Source organism: Diabrotica undecimpunctata, chromosome 4 (genome assembly GCF_040954645.1).
Source record: "Diabrotica undecimpunctata isolate CICGRU chromosome 4, icDiaUnde3, whole genome shotgun sequence".
NCBI lineage: Eukaryota > Metazoa > Arthropoda > Insecta > Coleoptera > Chrysomelidae > Diabrotica > Diabrotica undecimpunctata.
Genome location: NC_092806.1, coordinates 67723655 through 67739390, shown reverse-complemented (window position 1 = coordinate 67739390; position 15736 = coordinate 67723655). Strand labels below are relative to the sequence as shown.

The 15736-nt window shown below is 33.0% G+C and overlaps 1 protein-coding gene across 8 annotated transcripts in view; it reads right to left on the bottom strand.

Annotated features, from left to right (window-relative positions):
- Positions 1–15736, bottom strand: part of step (cytohesin steppke) — a 199493-nt gene that overhangs the window by 46621 nt on the left and 137136 nt on the right. For 2 of the 8 annotated variants that reach the window (XM_072529653.1, XM_072529654.1), the window contains exon 3: positions 7235–7333. The exons of the other annotated variants lie outside the window; for them this stretch is intronic. In XM_072529653.1, the coding sequence (XP_072385754.1) occupies positions 7235–7333 (99 nt within the window). The remainder of the gene's footprint in view (positions 1–7234; positions 7334–15736) is intronic. 8 annotated transcript variants of the gene reach the window in all.

The following is a 15736-nucleotide window of genomic DNA, read 5'->3' as shown; positions in this document are numbered from 1 at the left end:
GGTTTTAGATCAGAACACTCCAGTGAGCTACAAGTACTCAGATTAACAGAGTACATAGCAGCTGGATTTAATGACAAACCATTCACAGGAGCTGCCTTCCTAGATGTAAGCAAAGCTTTCGACAGAGTCTAGCATAAAGGACTGATCTACAAAATGAGAAGATACGGTTACAGCGGAGCAATGACAAGACTAATCTATTCGTACTTGAGCAATCGTAGTTTCAGAGTCTGGATAGGACAAGTCCTATCCGAACTCGGGAACCCGGAGGCTGGAGTGCCATAGGGAGCGGTACTGTCACCTCTACTGTACACGATATACACTAAGCCTCTAGACCGACGACACAGCGATAGCGGCCAAACACAAAAATGCAGACATAGCGGTAAACAGCTTACAAACAGCGCTAGACGACATAGAAGAATGGAGTTTAAAATAGAAAATCGGTATAAACTCCGAAAAGACACAGGCTGTAATTTTCAAAAAGAGGCACCAACAACCAGAAGAACAGGCAGCTGTGCAAGACAATCCTATCGAGTGGAAAAGCGAAGCAAAATACCTCGGAGTAATCATGGACAAAGGCTTAACGTTTAGAAAACATGTAGAAGCTACAGTACAAAAAGCCAACATGGCAAGAGCATCAAAAAGAGGCCTAGCAGGAAGAAAAATCATACTAAGACTGAAAACAAAAATAAGATTAATAAATAGTATAATTCTTCCTATACTAACATATGCATCTCTCGCATGGGGACACATATGCAATACATCAAAAAAGAAAATACAAGCGGCACATAACAACAGCCTAAGAGAAGCAGTCAACGTACCGAGATACGTAGCAGAAAGATTCCTCTTTAGAGAACTACAACAAATCAGAGTGACTGACACAATGAAAGAGAAAGCTAGGACAAAGTTCGCGGAGATAGAGAACCACCCCAGCCACATATTGCGAGAGATAATGAGGTACGACGCTTTCCACAGATGGAAGCACAAAAGACAACAAATAGTAGAATAAAATCATAACAATAGAGAGAAAATCAACAATCACACCAGAGAAAAAAACAAAACACCAGAGAAAAAACAACAACAACAACAACGCACAATGAAGATAGTTGGTAGCTCGTGGACAATCGCAACGTACAGCGTGGACCCAGTTAATTTTAAGTAGATAATTTATTATATTAATATGCACTAATTCTAATTTTATGTTTCAGGCATCCTACAAAAAAAAATCCAAAAAACAAAAAAAAAACGGCTTCGGCCACCAAAAAAATCAAAAAACTATGTACTAACAAAAACCGGCGCAAGCCACAAAAAAAATATTAAGAAAAACCATTAAAAACCCGGGCACATAGGGCCCAACCCCTTGAGCACCAAGTCGCCGAACAAGTACGCCAGTAAATAAAAATCTAATTTAAAATATAATATCGTATCGGTTTTAGCGACTTTATTACTGTTGTTTGCATAAAACCTAGTATATTTAAAATAAAATTTAGTTTAATACTATGCCTTTAAGACGATTAGAGACTCTAACTTGAAAAGCTAGTGTTTAGGGGGCAGGATGGTTTGTCTTGAAACCATCCCGTTGAAAGAGAATTACAGACCAATTAACTTCTATGATCCAAAGAACAATTGAAGATAGTAACTCATTGGCAATACTCAAATGTTAGACCCTGAACTGCTGGGAAATTACACAATTCCAGCTACATCGTAATTTCGTTATCTTTTTAGGATTGAATTAGGTATTTTACTAGAAACTAATTTCATTGTGATGTTTCTGTAGATACCTTTGTAAGTCATTCTGTGAATTCCTTAATCGGCCAAGTCTTACCTTGCTTTTACAGGAACATAAATACGTGACTTTCTACAAATAATGATGAAGAAAGCGTAAGTTAAAATACCACACTAATGCCGAAACAATTCATAACTGTTCTTGAACATGCATTTAAACAGCTCCACTGCGACTTTAAAAAATCACAACAGACAGTAAAGAGCTTAACCACCTTCACTGTGCAGACGATATATAATCCTTATATTCTAGGAAAGCAATGAAAATGTTTCATGGGCTTACAACCAGTGGAAAATGCATATAACTGTGGGTCAAAAATCGGTTACTATTAGTTTAAAAAGAAGTCTTTTATTATTGTATATTTTTGCTGCCAGGAAAACAGTATATTTATCATCCAGTTTCTGTTAGATGAGAGAGGCGCCGGTTAGATGAAGATGCAAATAACGAGTAGTGAAGCACAAAAGGAATTGGGCAGGACATCTGTTAGATCGGCTGATTTAAGATGGACACGAAAACTATTCCCGATTTCGAAATACATAATAGCACAGTTTTTATAGCATAAGATGATAACGGTCTTTATAGAGAACTGTTCAAAGCATAAATATCAATACATTCTTGTCAGTTTTGTACAAGAATTTATAAAAATAATATGACAAAAGTCGACGGTCATATTAATTTTTTTTAGGGTAAATTAATCGAAGACTACTCCAGACGGGGATTTTACGTCAATATTAACAAAACAAAGTATTTATTTATGGGTTCAGAAGAAAATGATAGGTCGTCGTGTCACGGAAAATCTTCTTCTTATGGCGCTATAACCCTTTGTGGTTCTTGGCATACTTAACAACGTTCTTCCGTTCTGCCTGTCATATACTTTCCTTGATGTTCATGGTTTTAAGATATTCCTCTACATCGTCTATCCACCTTTTATAGGGCCTTTTCTTTGGTCCTACTTCCTTGGGGTTTTGGAAAATAACCAAGAAATAAAAGCTTGCCAAGACTACAAATAATAGAAAAAAGAACATAGGAAGCAAGGAAGATAAAAGTTAGTTGGATGGCCGGCATCTCCGAATTAGAAGCTATAAGCTTGTACTAGTGGAATAATAATCCAGTGGAAATAATGGAAGTAAAATAATGAAAAAAATACTTACTGAATACAGTAAAAGCACGAAAAACTGAAAACACGAACTTCCACAGAAGACAAAAAAGTCGAAAAGAAAGAGCTAGGAAAAAATAAAATATCTAAGGAGAGAGGTGCTTTTGTTTAATTTGGCGTTTTATGTTAATTTTTGATACTTTTGATCACTTACTCAGATGTTCTTTCCGATCTCTTACTCCGATCATTAAATTTATAGATAGGCACTAATTAGTCGAGTATAACTTTACCTTCTTTTAATAGCAAATTAAATTTTCTGTTGTACAAGAAATAAAATTATCAGTCTAAAAAATATATTTTATATTTTGTGTAAGGATATTAAAGTGCACAAACTACTTATTATTCGCTTCTTTGAATTTGATTCAAACTTGTTTAAGCCTAAATTATTTTTTTTGCAGTGGGAGCAGTACCACTAAGACAAGGGGCTTAAATAAAGCGGGTGCTACATACACAGCGTATAAAAATTTGTAGATATTTGCCAAACAACTTTTGTAACTCATCAAACTTTACTAAGGTAATAAATTGAAATTAAATATTCGGAAAAAAAATTTAATTAAGATTGTTTAATTCAGTAGCGAAGCAACGCTACTGAGCTAAACTGGTAGTCCCATTACGCTCGGCTATGGACTAACATTTAAAGGTAGTCAATGGACTTCTTTTGTACATATTTGCCAAATTATCATTACAAAGACATAAATTATTACAAGTTCATTATAAATAAATATTATGGGAAGTTTTACGACAATTTGCAGAATAAACATGCAATATATATACTGGATGTAATTTATACTCTCCAGCGTTATCCGTACTTCAATGGAAAATGCACAAATGGTAAGAGCTTTAGTTCCAAATAACATACAGTGTCGAAACCATTAAAAAATAAAATTGCTTGTGAACTTATTTTAAAAAATTAAAACGCTGAGATCTGTCAACTTTTAAATTTAAATGTGCGCTTTTGAACACAAATTTAAATGTACAGGGTGATTTACCCAAGTCTAACATCGTCAATAATCTTTATTTTCTTTAATAATAATACTTTATTAATGAAGCACCCTGTATATTTTTGTTTTTAAAAGCTCCTTAATTATCTGATCTTAACGAACTACATTTTAGGGTCTATTATGATTAATACAAGGTGAAGTTTTGAAATTATGTATAATTTTGGTCAAGACATTAAATACATAACATTTTGAAATTAATGGTATTTTTTTTAATTAGCTAAATAGACATTATTTTTCTTCTCTGAGTATATATATTGAGTTTTGTATCTAATTTCTTGACGAAAAGTTTCAAAAATTTCAAAATTTCACCTTGTGTTATTCATAATCGACCCTACATAGTGTTCCTTGAGATAAGATTGCTAGGGAGCTTTCACAAAACATAAAAATACACAGGGTGCTTCATTAAAAAAAAAAAGATAAACATTGCTAGATTTGCGTGAATCACTCAGTACGTTTAAATTTATGTTTCAAAAGCGCTCATTTATATTATATTAAAAGTTGACCGGTCTCCGTATTATTTAATATATTTTTAAAATAAGGACACAATTTTATTCAATAAGTGGTTTCCACACTGTATAAAGAATTTTACTTAATTATTAAGATACAGTATTGATTTTGTCAAAACTTCAACTACTTAATAATTATCTTTGATATAGAGGTCGTGAGGAACAGTACATTCTTCTACCTCGTATAAAGGCCCCTATGGGGAATAACAAATGGCCATTATAAAGCGTCTCAAAAATAAAACTGATTGTTATTGCAGCCTTTACTTTTAAGCAAAAGTAAAATAAAATTCTGAGAATTCAATAAAACGATACTACCGATGAATCACTAAACAAATATTATACAGGGAGATGTTTAAGTTTTATTCAAAATAACTTGTACCTTGTGAGATTCTGTAAATTGGCTACAAGGGTTGTATTATTTAAAATGTATATATAGCATGAGCTGTGATAGTAATAATACTTATGAATAAAATATTTGTTTAAAAAAAATAATTTTTGCAAGAAAAGTTACATTTTTTAATTCTAAGATTTACTTTGCCAAACTTTTAATTCATAGTCAATTTTTTTTAATGAAAAATTAAGTAGTCGTGTAGGGAAAAATGAATATGCCATTTTAATTGCCTATTTATCTAATTTGTAAAATTCTTATTAGAGTTTTGAAAAACCGCATACAGGGTGAAATTTTTTCTATGAAAAAAACTAACTAATTTTTTAAAACCGAACATGATTTTTTTTATTATGTGATAGTAGTGTAACGTTTGACTAAAATATGAGAAACATCGAACGTACCGTTCAAAAGTTATGACGAATAGAAATTTCAGTCAAAAGTTACAACTCGCCATGTATATTATTAAATAATTCACCATAGATGCCTCCATATAAGGTAGGAGTATGCACAGTTTCTCATGACTCAGCTTGTATATATTCATTTCAGCTTCTTCTCTTGGTTAGTTCCCAGTGTCATAGAGAAAATCAAAACAAAATAAGATAAAAAGTGGTTAAAAAAAGGATTAATATCTTGGGTATTAAATCTAAGACTCACTGTATATGGAAATAACATTAAGTATTGTATTTTATGAGAATAAAGCACAATTTTAATTAAAAATACTTTATATTTGAGGTTTGGATTTCCACCTCTGAAAAAGATAAAATACAAAATTAAACAAATTGTTTATTTTGTTGCTTGGAAATTTCTAGAACTGTTTTCTTGTGGCATCTTTTATTTTATTAACTAATTATATTCTAGGAGCCAGGGCAGGGGGGTTGAGCATGGACTTTTATGTCACCTCGGTAGTTTGACGGTATGGTATTTGGTGCGTTGAATCGATTTTTTAAGGGGTACCGTCAGATAATTTGTTGTTAACAATTTGATTGTTTAAAGGATTGTACCTCCTTTGTTTAAAGATATTTAATTTTATCAAAATTAAAATTGTTCATTTTGAAAAAATGAACAAAAAGGCATTTGGTTAATTTTAATCTGATTGTTAAACCGGAGTTATAACAAATTTCGTGAAAAACAATTGCAAAATACTCATTCGACGTGGATTTTTCTGAAGTATAACTCAGCTTTCATACGTCAAAACTCTCGTAATTGTTTTAGCTTTAAAATATGCAAAATTTCTTTATCTATTAATAAAAAAGTTATAACTAAAAATTTCACTAAAAAGTTGCGATCTAATTTGTTTATAAGAGATTTAGATAAAAACAACCCATAACCTCTGAAAATCTGGCTAATGGAAGTTATAGAACAACTCAAAACAAACATTTGAAGCTTTGGTAAACGTTTCTATGTTAATTTTTGACCAAGATATGGAACTCTTATTAACGCGATCTAAGGCGGATGGTCAGCTTACAGCGAATGCTAACGCGCGCCTAAATCAATTTTCGATATCTCGGAAAAAATTGAACATTGAAACATTTACCAAAGCTTATAATGTTTGTTTTGAATTGTTCTATAACTTCCATTCACCAAACTGCCAATGTTTATGGATTTTCAAACTTTACACCTTTAGTTTGTTTAAATTTCTTATAAACAAATTAGTTCGCAACTTTATAGAGAAATTTTTGATGTTTAATTGTTATAACTTTTTTATGTTATAAGTTTTTTTTAAGCTAAAACAATTATCTTTAAAATGGGGGGGAGTTTGAAAGTTAATCGCACGTATGAAAGCTGAGTTGTACTTGGAAAACCTATTTTGCAATTTTTTTCACGAAATTTGTTATAACTTCGGTTCTAACAATCGAAGCAAAGTTAACCAAACACCATTTACCGAGGGGACACAAAAGTGCATACTCAACCCTCCCTTCCACTGTGGCTCCTAGAGTATTAGTGGTAGTTATCAATTTCAAAATGATTGATACTTTATCTTCACGTTTAAAATCTCTTGAAAATACCTCTCGATCAGAGTACTAAACGTCAAAATACAATATTTATATTGTTTAAAATGTGGTTAGTTCTCAGTAATACTAATAAAGTTAATAACTTTAATTAAATAATATCAATTTCAAAACTCAAATGTTTTTATCAAAAATGTGCACATTTTCCACTGGAATAGTTTGAAATAAATGTATTTTTACATAATTCGTGAATTACAACATTACAAATTTGGTGACTTGCTTTGTGTAGGTCAGTACAATTTTACAAATATCTGTTTTAAAATAAATTAATTACGAACAAACCTTATATTAACGAAGCAACAGCAATACTCAGCCATAGCAAATACAACAAAAATTAAATCTAGCATAACAGCAACACAAAAAAATAGTTAAACAAATTTTCAAAAAGGCTTACCCCGTTCGAGCAAGGACAGCAAGATTGTAGAAGATTGTGAACAACAAAAGAAGCGCATACACGTACACACGAACACATGGAAGTAGGGCAATACCAGCACTACGAAAAAACAAAAGAGAAAAACACTAAACAGACAGTATACACGGGTAGAGCACAACAATAAATACGCGAATTTAAAAAGATTATTAAAACTATTACACAAATTATTTTAAAAACTGAAAAACTAAAAACTACACTATGAGGAAACGAACGGTACGCGAATATTGAATAATAATATGACACTGACTGATTTATTTTGTCTCTCAAATGTCCACTAATATGATTATATAAGAACACATACCGATGATAAAGATTACTAATGTTTTACAGATTTGTGAGTAAGTCTTCGATTTTTGACAAAAAGAAATTCTTTACTCATGATACGGGTAGCTGACATTTAGTTTTGACTAATATGTGTATTGTTTTATTAGAATATCAAGGTGTATAGTTTAAGGTTACAAGAAAATGGTGTGTACGTGTCAAGAAATAACAATATTTATTTTTTAACCAGTCGTTTGTCTAAGTTGTTTCAAAACCCATTATAAATACGAGGTTTATTCCGGAAATTTCACCTTGATCAAAAATAAAACTAACATATTAATTGTGAATTTGGTAACCCCATAGAAGTCTGGCTGGTGTTGTGTTTTACAGCTATTACCAAACATAGTGTGGAAACAATTTTAACCAACAACTACAACTTTTAGAGTAGTTGTAAAAAGTACTGTGATATTTTAAATTTTGACAACACATTTTATATTGCGTATGAAATAGAATAGTCGAGAAATAGTTTTAGAGTAGTAATTTTCTGCAACGGATATCATATATTACGAGGTCTAGTAAATGACTAAAATTATACAGATTTGGGCGGAGCTATTTGATATAATTGCACTTTATAACCGAATCTTATAGAGCAAGAGCCCGTGAACCCTAGACCTTCGTTATTTTATAAAAGTTGGGGCCATCATAAAGTTTGGATTATAGTGACCTTAGCGCGCAAATGGCGCTAAAGGTGTGTAAAATACTAGCCTATATTCATCAAATAGTAAAGCGTGATTTTTTGATATTTCCTTCAGAATATTGTTAAAAATTACGTCAATCATTGTCAGACGCTTACCATCGTGGCAACCCCTATAATTATTATACTTACGTTATAGTATAAAAGCTGATTTTTATACAGGGTGTGATAAAAGAAGCGGGTTGGTCGAATATTTCGCAAATTAAAGATGAGATCGAAAAACTGAAAAGCAAATGTTGCAATATTTTTCAAAAATATATCGAATGACACCAAACACGATCCCCAACCACACGCAAGGAGGGGGAAAATTTGAAATCTTAAACGGGAACCCCCATTTTTTATTGCAGATTTGAATTCCCCATAAAAATAATAAGTATCTTTTATAAAAAAGAAACATTTTTTTCGAATTTTTTATAGACAGCGCGGTGTTAGAATTGGAAAAAACGATTTATCGTAATACCATAGGAAAATTATGGAAACGGTTTAATATTTAGAGAATGAAAAACCAAAAAACACTCGTTTAATATTTTTCAAAAATCCATCGAATTGCACCAAACACGACCCGACACAACCACTCTCTAGTGGTTGTGCGGGGAGTAACTTTGAAATCTTAAATAAAAAACCAAATTTTTTATTGCAGATTAGGATTCTACGTCAAAAAGTAAACAAGTTTTATTTTAATTTTTTTTTTCGATTCGTTATAGATGGTGCTGTATTCATAGCAAAACATATACATATTAGAAGCCTGCAAGCTAATTTTCATGGTACTGAATACAGTTTTTAGGAATGATTTGTAGAATAAGAATCTGCAATAAAAATGAGGGTTCCTATTTAAGATTTCAACGTTGCACTATGCCCCACCACCAGGAGGTGGAGGTCGGGTTCGGGTTTGGTGCCATTCGATAGATTTTTGAAAAATATTGAACCCGTGTTTTTTGGTTTTTTATTTGGAGTGTATTTCTCGAGATATTAAACGATTTCCATAATTTTTCTAGTGTATCAGGATAAATAGTTTTTTCCGATTATAACGTTATCTATCAACAATTCGAAATAAATGTTATTTAAAAAAGTTACTTATTTTTTATCAGGAATTCAAATCTGCAATAAAAAAATGGTTGTTCCCATTTAAAATTTCAAAGTTGCCCCCTTCCAGCCAATACAGAAGTCAGAATGGTGACCTATTAACAACAATGAAAGATGTATTAAATAGATGGGTGGAATACTTTAACGAGGCACTTAATATAGAGGAAGAAGGAAAATTGGAAGACGAAAAAGATGTGTTAGGTGGAACAGACGAGGGGGAAGATGAACCACCAACGATTCTTGAAGTTAAAAGATGCAGTTTTTTAACCAGAAACAAATCACCCGGAATAGATAATCTCCCAGCTGAACTATATAAAGAAGGTGGCCACGATACCATAATGACACTCAGCAGCTCATAAAAGAAATATCATCATCATCAGTTGATCTTTATCTCCTTACTCCAATCTCCCTTAAATCGTCCATAAAAGAAATATGGACACAAAATTCCCTTCCTAATGATTGGAATTTTGGAATACTTTGCACCATCCACAAAAAAGGAAATATCTTTGAATGTTCTAACCACAGCGGAATTACGCTTCTAAATGTAGCGTATAAAATATTTTCCATAGTACTATACCATCGTATGGCATCACATGCAGAATGAATAGTAGGAAAATACCAGGCTGGTTTCAGAGCTGGTAAATCGACAATTCTTCATATTACAACCCTGAGACAAATTTTAGAAAAACACTGGAATATGGCATAGATACTCATCATATATTTATAGATTACAAAGCAGCATACGACTCTGTAAATAGAAGAGAAATGTTCAAACCAATGAAAGAGCTTGGAATACCAAACCAGTTACTACATTTAACAAAACTAACTCTTGAAAAAGTTGAATGTAGAGGACGAATCAAGGGTGAACTGTCTGAACATTTTAAAACCAATAACGGGCTGCGCCAAGAAGACCCTTTCTCCTGTATACTGTTCAATCTGGCTCTGGAAAAAGTAATACGCATATCACCAATCACAACCACCGATTCAATATATAATAAATCAGTGCAAATCCGTGCCTCTGCAGATGATCAATATTGTTGGGAGAACGTAAAATGCTGTACAAGAGGCGTCTGTAACACTAAATGAATCAGCTACAAAAATGGGTTTAATAATAAACACCAACAAAACGAATTATATGAAAATAAGCACGCAACCACAAATCGTACGCACACTTGTTATAGAAAATGACGCCATCGAAGCAGTGAACGAATTTATATACCTGGGAGCACTCCTTAACACTGAAGATAATACTACTGCAGGGATAAACCGCAGAATTTGCACGGCCGACAGATGCTATTTTGAGCTCAATCTCCTTAAATCCACAATTATATCGAGAAATACAAAATTAAAACTCTATAAAACAATAATACGCCCATTCCTAACATATGGTTCAGAGACATGGACTCGTAACAAAAAGAAATCATATTCATAAGATAGGACGTCTGAGGTGGATAGGGCATGTAATACGAATGGAACAAAATGATCCAGCTAGAAAAACGCTCCTTGACAGACCCATTGGTCAGAGAAGAAGAGGAAGACCCAGAACAAGGTTCCTTGATAGCATCGACATGAGAAATATGGAAATACGTGCTTGGCTAAGGAAGGCGATGGATAGGGACGACTGAAGAGAAATTCTTGAGGAGGCTAGGACCCACGCAGGGTTGTAAAGTCAAAATAATGATGACTATGATTTGTTGCCCCTCCCTGCTCTATTAGGTGTGGCTGGGAAGTCGTGTTTGGCGTCATTCGATAGATTTTTGAAAAACATTGAACACGTGTTTTTCAGTTTTTCGATTGGATATTTAATTCGAGAAGTATTCATCCGTATAAAAATCAGCTTTTATACCATAACGTAAGTACAATTACAAGTAAATGCGCATTAAATCTTCCGTACCTGTATTGGGAGTATGCGCTGACAAATTTTTATCTTTTATAAAATAAGAAAGGTCTGGGGTTTACAGGTTCTTAGGCTATTAAGTATTGGTCCCTTGAATTTTTCTTCAGTTGCTGTCTGATCATTGAAGGTTGGCGATGCCTTCTGCAAATTCTTGCCTATTTTGGACTTATCTTATTAGCTGTTGGAGGACTAATCTTATTCAGCCTTATGTTATCTAGCCGTCGTAAGTCGTTTATCGTCCGTAAGGATCGTGTCCGCTATCTACCTTAAAATCCTTTCTTTCAAGCAAAATTGCTAAGTCTGCAGATCAAGATTTCAGATGGTGAGAAATTGTAGAATGTTTCTAGACTATTCGGGGTCTATTCTACATCAGGTTTCTACTCGTAAAAAGTACTCGGTACTCGGTAAAAGGTCTCGGTACTCGGTAAAGGTACTCGGTAAAAGGTCTTACGTATGCACAACATTAGAGAAAAGTTGAGATGTATTATAATATTAATCGAAAGCTATTTTTGTATAGAATTTTAATAATATTTACTATCTTTAACGGGAATTAACCACAATTTCCGTTGAAAATACGTTTATGTTGACGTTTCGATTTCCTTCGGTAATCATTCTCAAAATACAAATTAAACATTTTTTTTAATTAATAGAGTATTAAAAATATGAAACAAATTTGTATTTTGAGAAGTGTAAATTAAAAACCTCACAATAAACGTATTTTCAACTGAAAGTGTGGTTAATTCCCATTAAAGATATTAAATGTATTATATGTATGTATTGTAAAATGCATTATAGGATGTAGTATCAAAAGAACTTACCCACACTAGTCAAAATATAAGAGATAAGGTAAAAGAAAAAAATCTGAAGAAAAAAATTCCCATAATGATTATATAGAATACACCTGAGATAAATCTACTCAAGGAATTTAGTTTACATAGATAGAAAGAACTGTTTCAATTACGAATTAATTACGAATTATTCCTGAATTTCTTCCTTACATAGATATTCACTGTTTTATTAATAGTATTTTCTTAAAAACATTGGAGAAATATTAGACAAGAATGTGACAACACGAAGGCTGTAATATGTTTACACAAACAAATGTAAACCACGAAGTTTAACTATCACAACAAATTATACTGAAGGTAAGGATCAACAAAGGCGTGTCTTTTAATTTACTTATTTCTGGTAGTACTAAAAAATTAAATATTTATTTTGTTTTGCAATACATAAATTCCGCATTGAAAATGATTTCAAAATAATCCACAGTTTTCAAAAACGAGACAGATTTTCTTAGTATATTTTACAGAGAACACAGAAAGAAATAACCCTAACATTATTTGAATACTCATTTTGGAACAAAACTATTGTTTTACAGTTTTAATGCCTGCTTAATACTTAACTAAATGTAAACTAAGGCGATGAAAAATATCACAATGTTCCGCTAAAAACCTTGAGTTACAAAAAGGGATGCTGCTTGTCCAGTTAATCTGGACATACTAGAAAATGAATGTAAAAACAGAATGGGGGTAATTATATAAACAGATGTCCTATAAGAAAGATTACACAAATGTTCTTAAGTAAGGCTCCCGTATACAAAAAAACATGGCAGGTGATGATTATATAATCTTAAGGCCGGTTTTCACGCTACGTCTTATTGTACGTTTTGTTGGATAGGACAAATCCTATACAATAAAACGTGGCACGTAAACAGCAAAACGTACGTCTTGTCGAATCGAAATGATATCCAAGGTAAAATCGTAGAAATGATGGGAGAAGCATAGTTTTGCTGATAGGATAAAACGTTACGTGAAAATACATGTTCAGACAAGTAGTCCGATCTTGACTTATTTGACGACTAGTTCCACTGCAGTTCGTTTCATTTTTCCCAAAAAAAGCCTAATAATGTCAGATTTGCGGCAATGCATCCACGATTTTCTCGGGGAATTTATTGAATTGTATAAAAGTTTTTAAGTAGTTCTGTTTTAAAACCAAGTAGATTGCATTACAGGTTTCAGGAATTATTTGGCTTAACGCTGGTTTGGATATTATGGTTGTGAACTCCAAGTCCTTGATGCTGCGTCCTGTTGTAAGATATCTGAGAGTTGCTGTAAAGTCTTTCATGGGGTGTAATGGCTTTTCTTATGAGGTGTCTTATTTTAATATGTATGGTGTTACCAACTCTAGCAATTGACAATAGGCTGAGGTGTCTATTCGCAAATAATTGCGCCAGTCATCTGGTTCGCCTTAGTTCGTCAGTTCTTTTAGTAACGAGACGTGGGAATACTGGCTTCTTTTTAGAAGCCCACTCTCCTGACCTTCTTGTCTTTTACCTCCTCATCCCCTTTTTCCTCAGTCATAGTATCTTATGGTTGAAAAAATAAAAGAAAGCAGCCGTGTTTCATCCATAATAAAAAAAATCACTAAACAAACCTCACACAACTCAAGACTCTGAATTAGAAATGAGGTAGAAAACGGAAGGAAAAACGTAGTGTGTATACACTGGACAAAACGTACAATAAGACGTAGTGTGAAAACGGGCCTTTAGAGACTTCAATATTGCAGATTACAACAAAGAACTAATGTTGATAATCTTTATATATTCGGAATAATTGTCGCTAGTATGCCTGAGTTGGGAATATTTCGAAATACCTACGAGCGTAATACTTTGTATAAATATAAGACCTAGCCTCTATTTATTGAGACAAAAACATTTTTTTTTTCATATTTGCTTTTTATTATTTTTTAACATGATGCTGTTCAATGATTGAATAATTAAAAGTTACGCTAAATTAGAATAACAGAAATACGAATATATCTTCTAGTCTTTAACATCCAATAAATGAGTAAAACCTTTCTTTATTCCATGTGGCAGCTAAATATCGAGACAAAATAAAGTAGCTGCAAGCAACACTGCAAAATACTATAATAGTAATTTACATTATAGACTACGGAAAACTACGGCACTAAGACTGCAAGTCTCCATTTATTAGTCTTCTCTTTTTCTTGACATAATAATAATATTTGGATGTGTATGGTAGCGTCAGATTTAGGATGATTTCAATTTATTGAAGGTTACATATACCAAAGAATTCTGAGTAACGATGTGCATTGGTACCGTCCCGTCAATGCTCCGTACACACGCACTTCCAGCGCTGAGTTCTACGTCCATCGAAGCGCAATAGAGGAGATAGAAGGCCAACAAACGGGAATCGCTGCACAAGAGAATCGAGTCTTATCAGAGTGTTAATCTGGGAACAACCCCACTAGCCCTAGAGTGTTGACCGAAGGCCTACTGCTTCTGCTACAATGTTGATCTAGTGGCAGTTCCTTACCGGTCTTAGAGTATTGATCTGAGACAGACCTGTTCCGTGGCTAAGTGTTGATCAGTCACTCCCCGCTCTTTACCGGATCGAGTGTGAATCGATCCGTCCACCTCTAGCCCATCCTTGATTCTCTTCAGCGTGTGTGTATTACCACACTGGGTTTTCGTTTCGATATTTATGACATTAATTATATTTGATTTTTCGCAGGTATTAAACAGTGGGTCATCGAGCCGTCGATAGCGTCGTCGCTAGAATTGACATTTAAATTTTGTACGATTATCTAGGATATAACTTTATTTTGTTATCTATTCATTTCGAATATATTTGAATCGGTTTTTTTAAAGAGCGTACGTAACATTTTTTGACATATAGACTTTTTGTGTGATTTCGGTTTTTAGAGGATAGTTGCATCAATTTCTTTTAAAAAGCCGTCAGTAACATTCTATCTATGTTATGGTGCCAAGCGGCATAGAACGTAGTTTACAGTATACAGACCACATTGTGACTGTTGTTGTTGACACAAACGTATAATCTGTAAAGATAGTTTGAAGTTTTTGTTTGTATTTAGTTTTATTAGGTATTTTAGTTTATTTGTTTTCTAGTTTGCAGTTGTTAGTTACAGTTTATTACTATATTTGTGTGATATTTAATAAATTTCACAATGGAAGACGGCACGATTCCTAGTCCTCAAAAGAGGAAAAGACATAACCCCACAACTTACAAAGGCTTTAAAATTAACCAAGCCAGATTAACAGGTCAAGCTGACGTTAACTACAGTGAAAAGGAAATCGTTCCTAAACATCCTCAGTTATCATGCAGGTAAGTTTTGTCTTTGTTAAAGCTAAAACTTAAGTTTCGTTTAGAAAGAAAAATTTACATCGACAGACATAGCTTTTTCTTTTTGTTTTTCCAAAAAAGAACGCGTTCTGAAAAACTTTTTACAATAAGCCAACTTTAAACCTAAGATTACGTTGTGTAACCTAACTTTTTTTTGCCCACTTAACTTAACTTAATTTAGCTTTTGGAACGTGCTGCTTTTTTATTGTCACATATTATTTGGCTAATTCAAAGGTTTTCATTTTAGTTGCCAGAGCCGATGTCTAGAGATACTTGGTGAAGACCACTGTGTAGACATATTTACT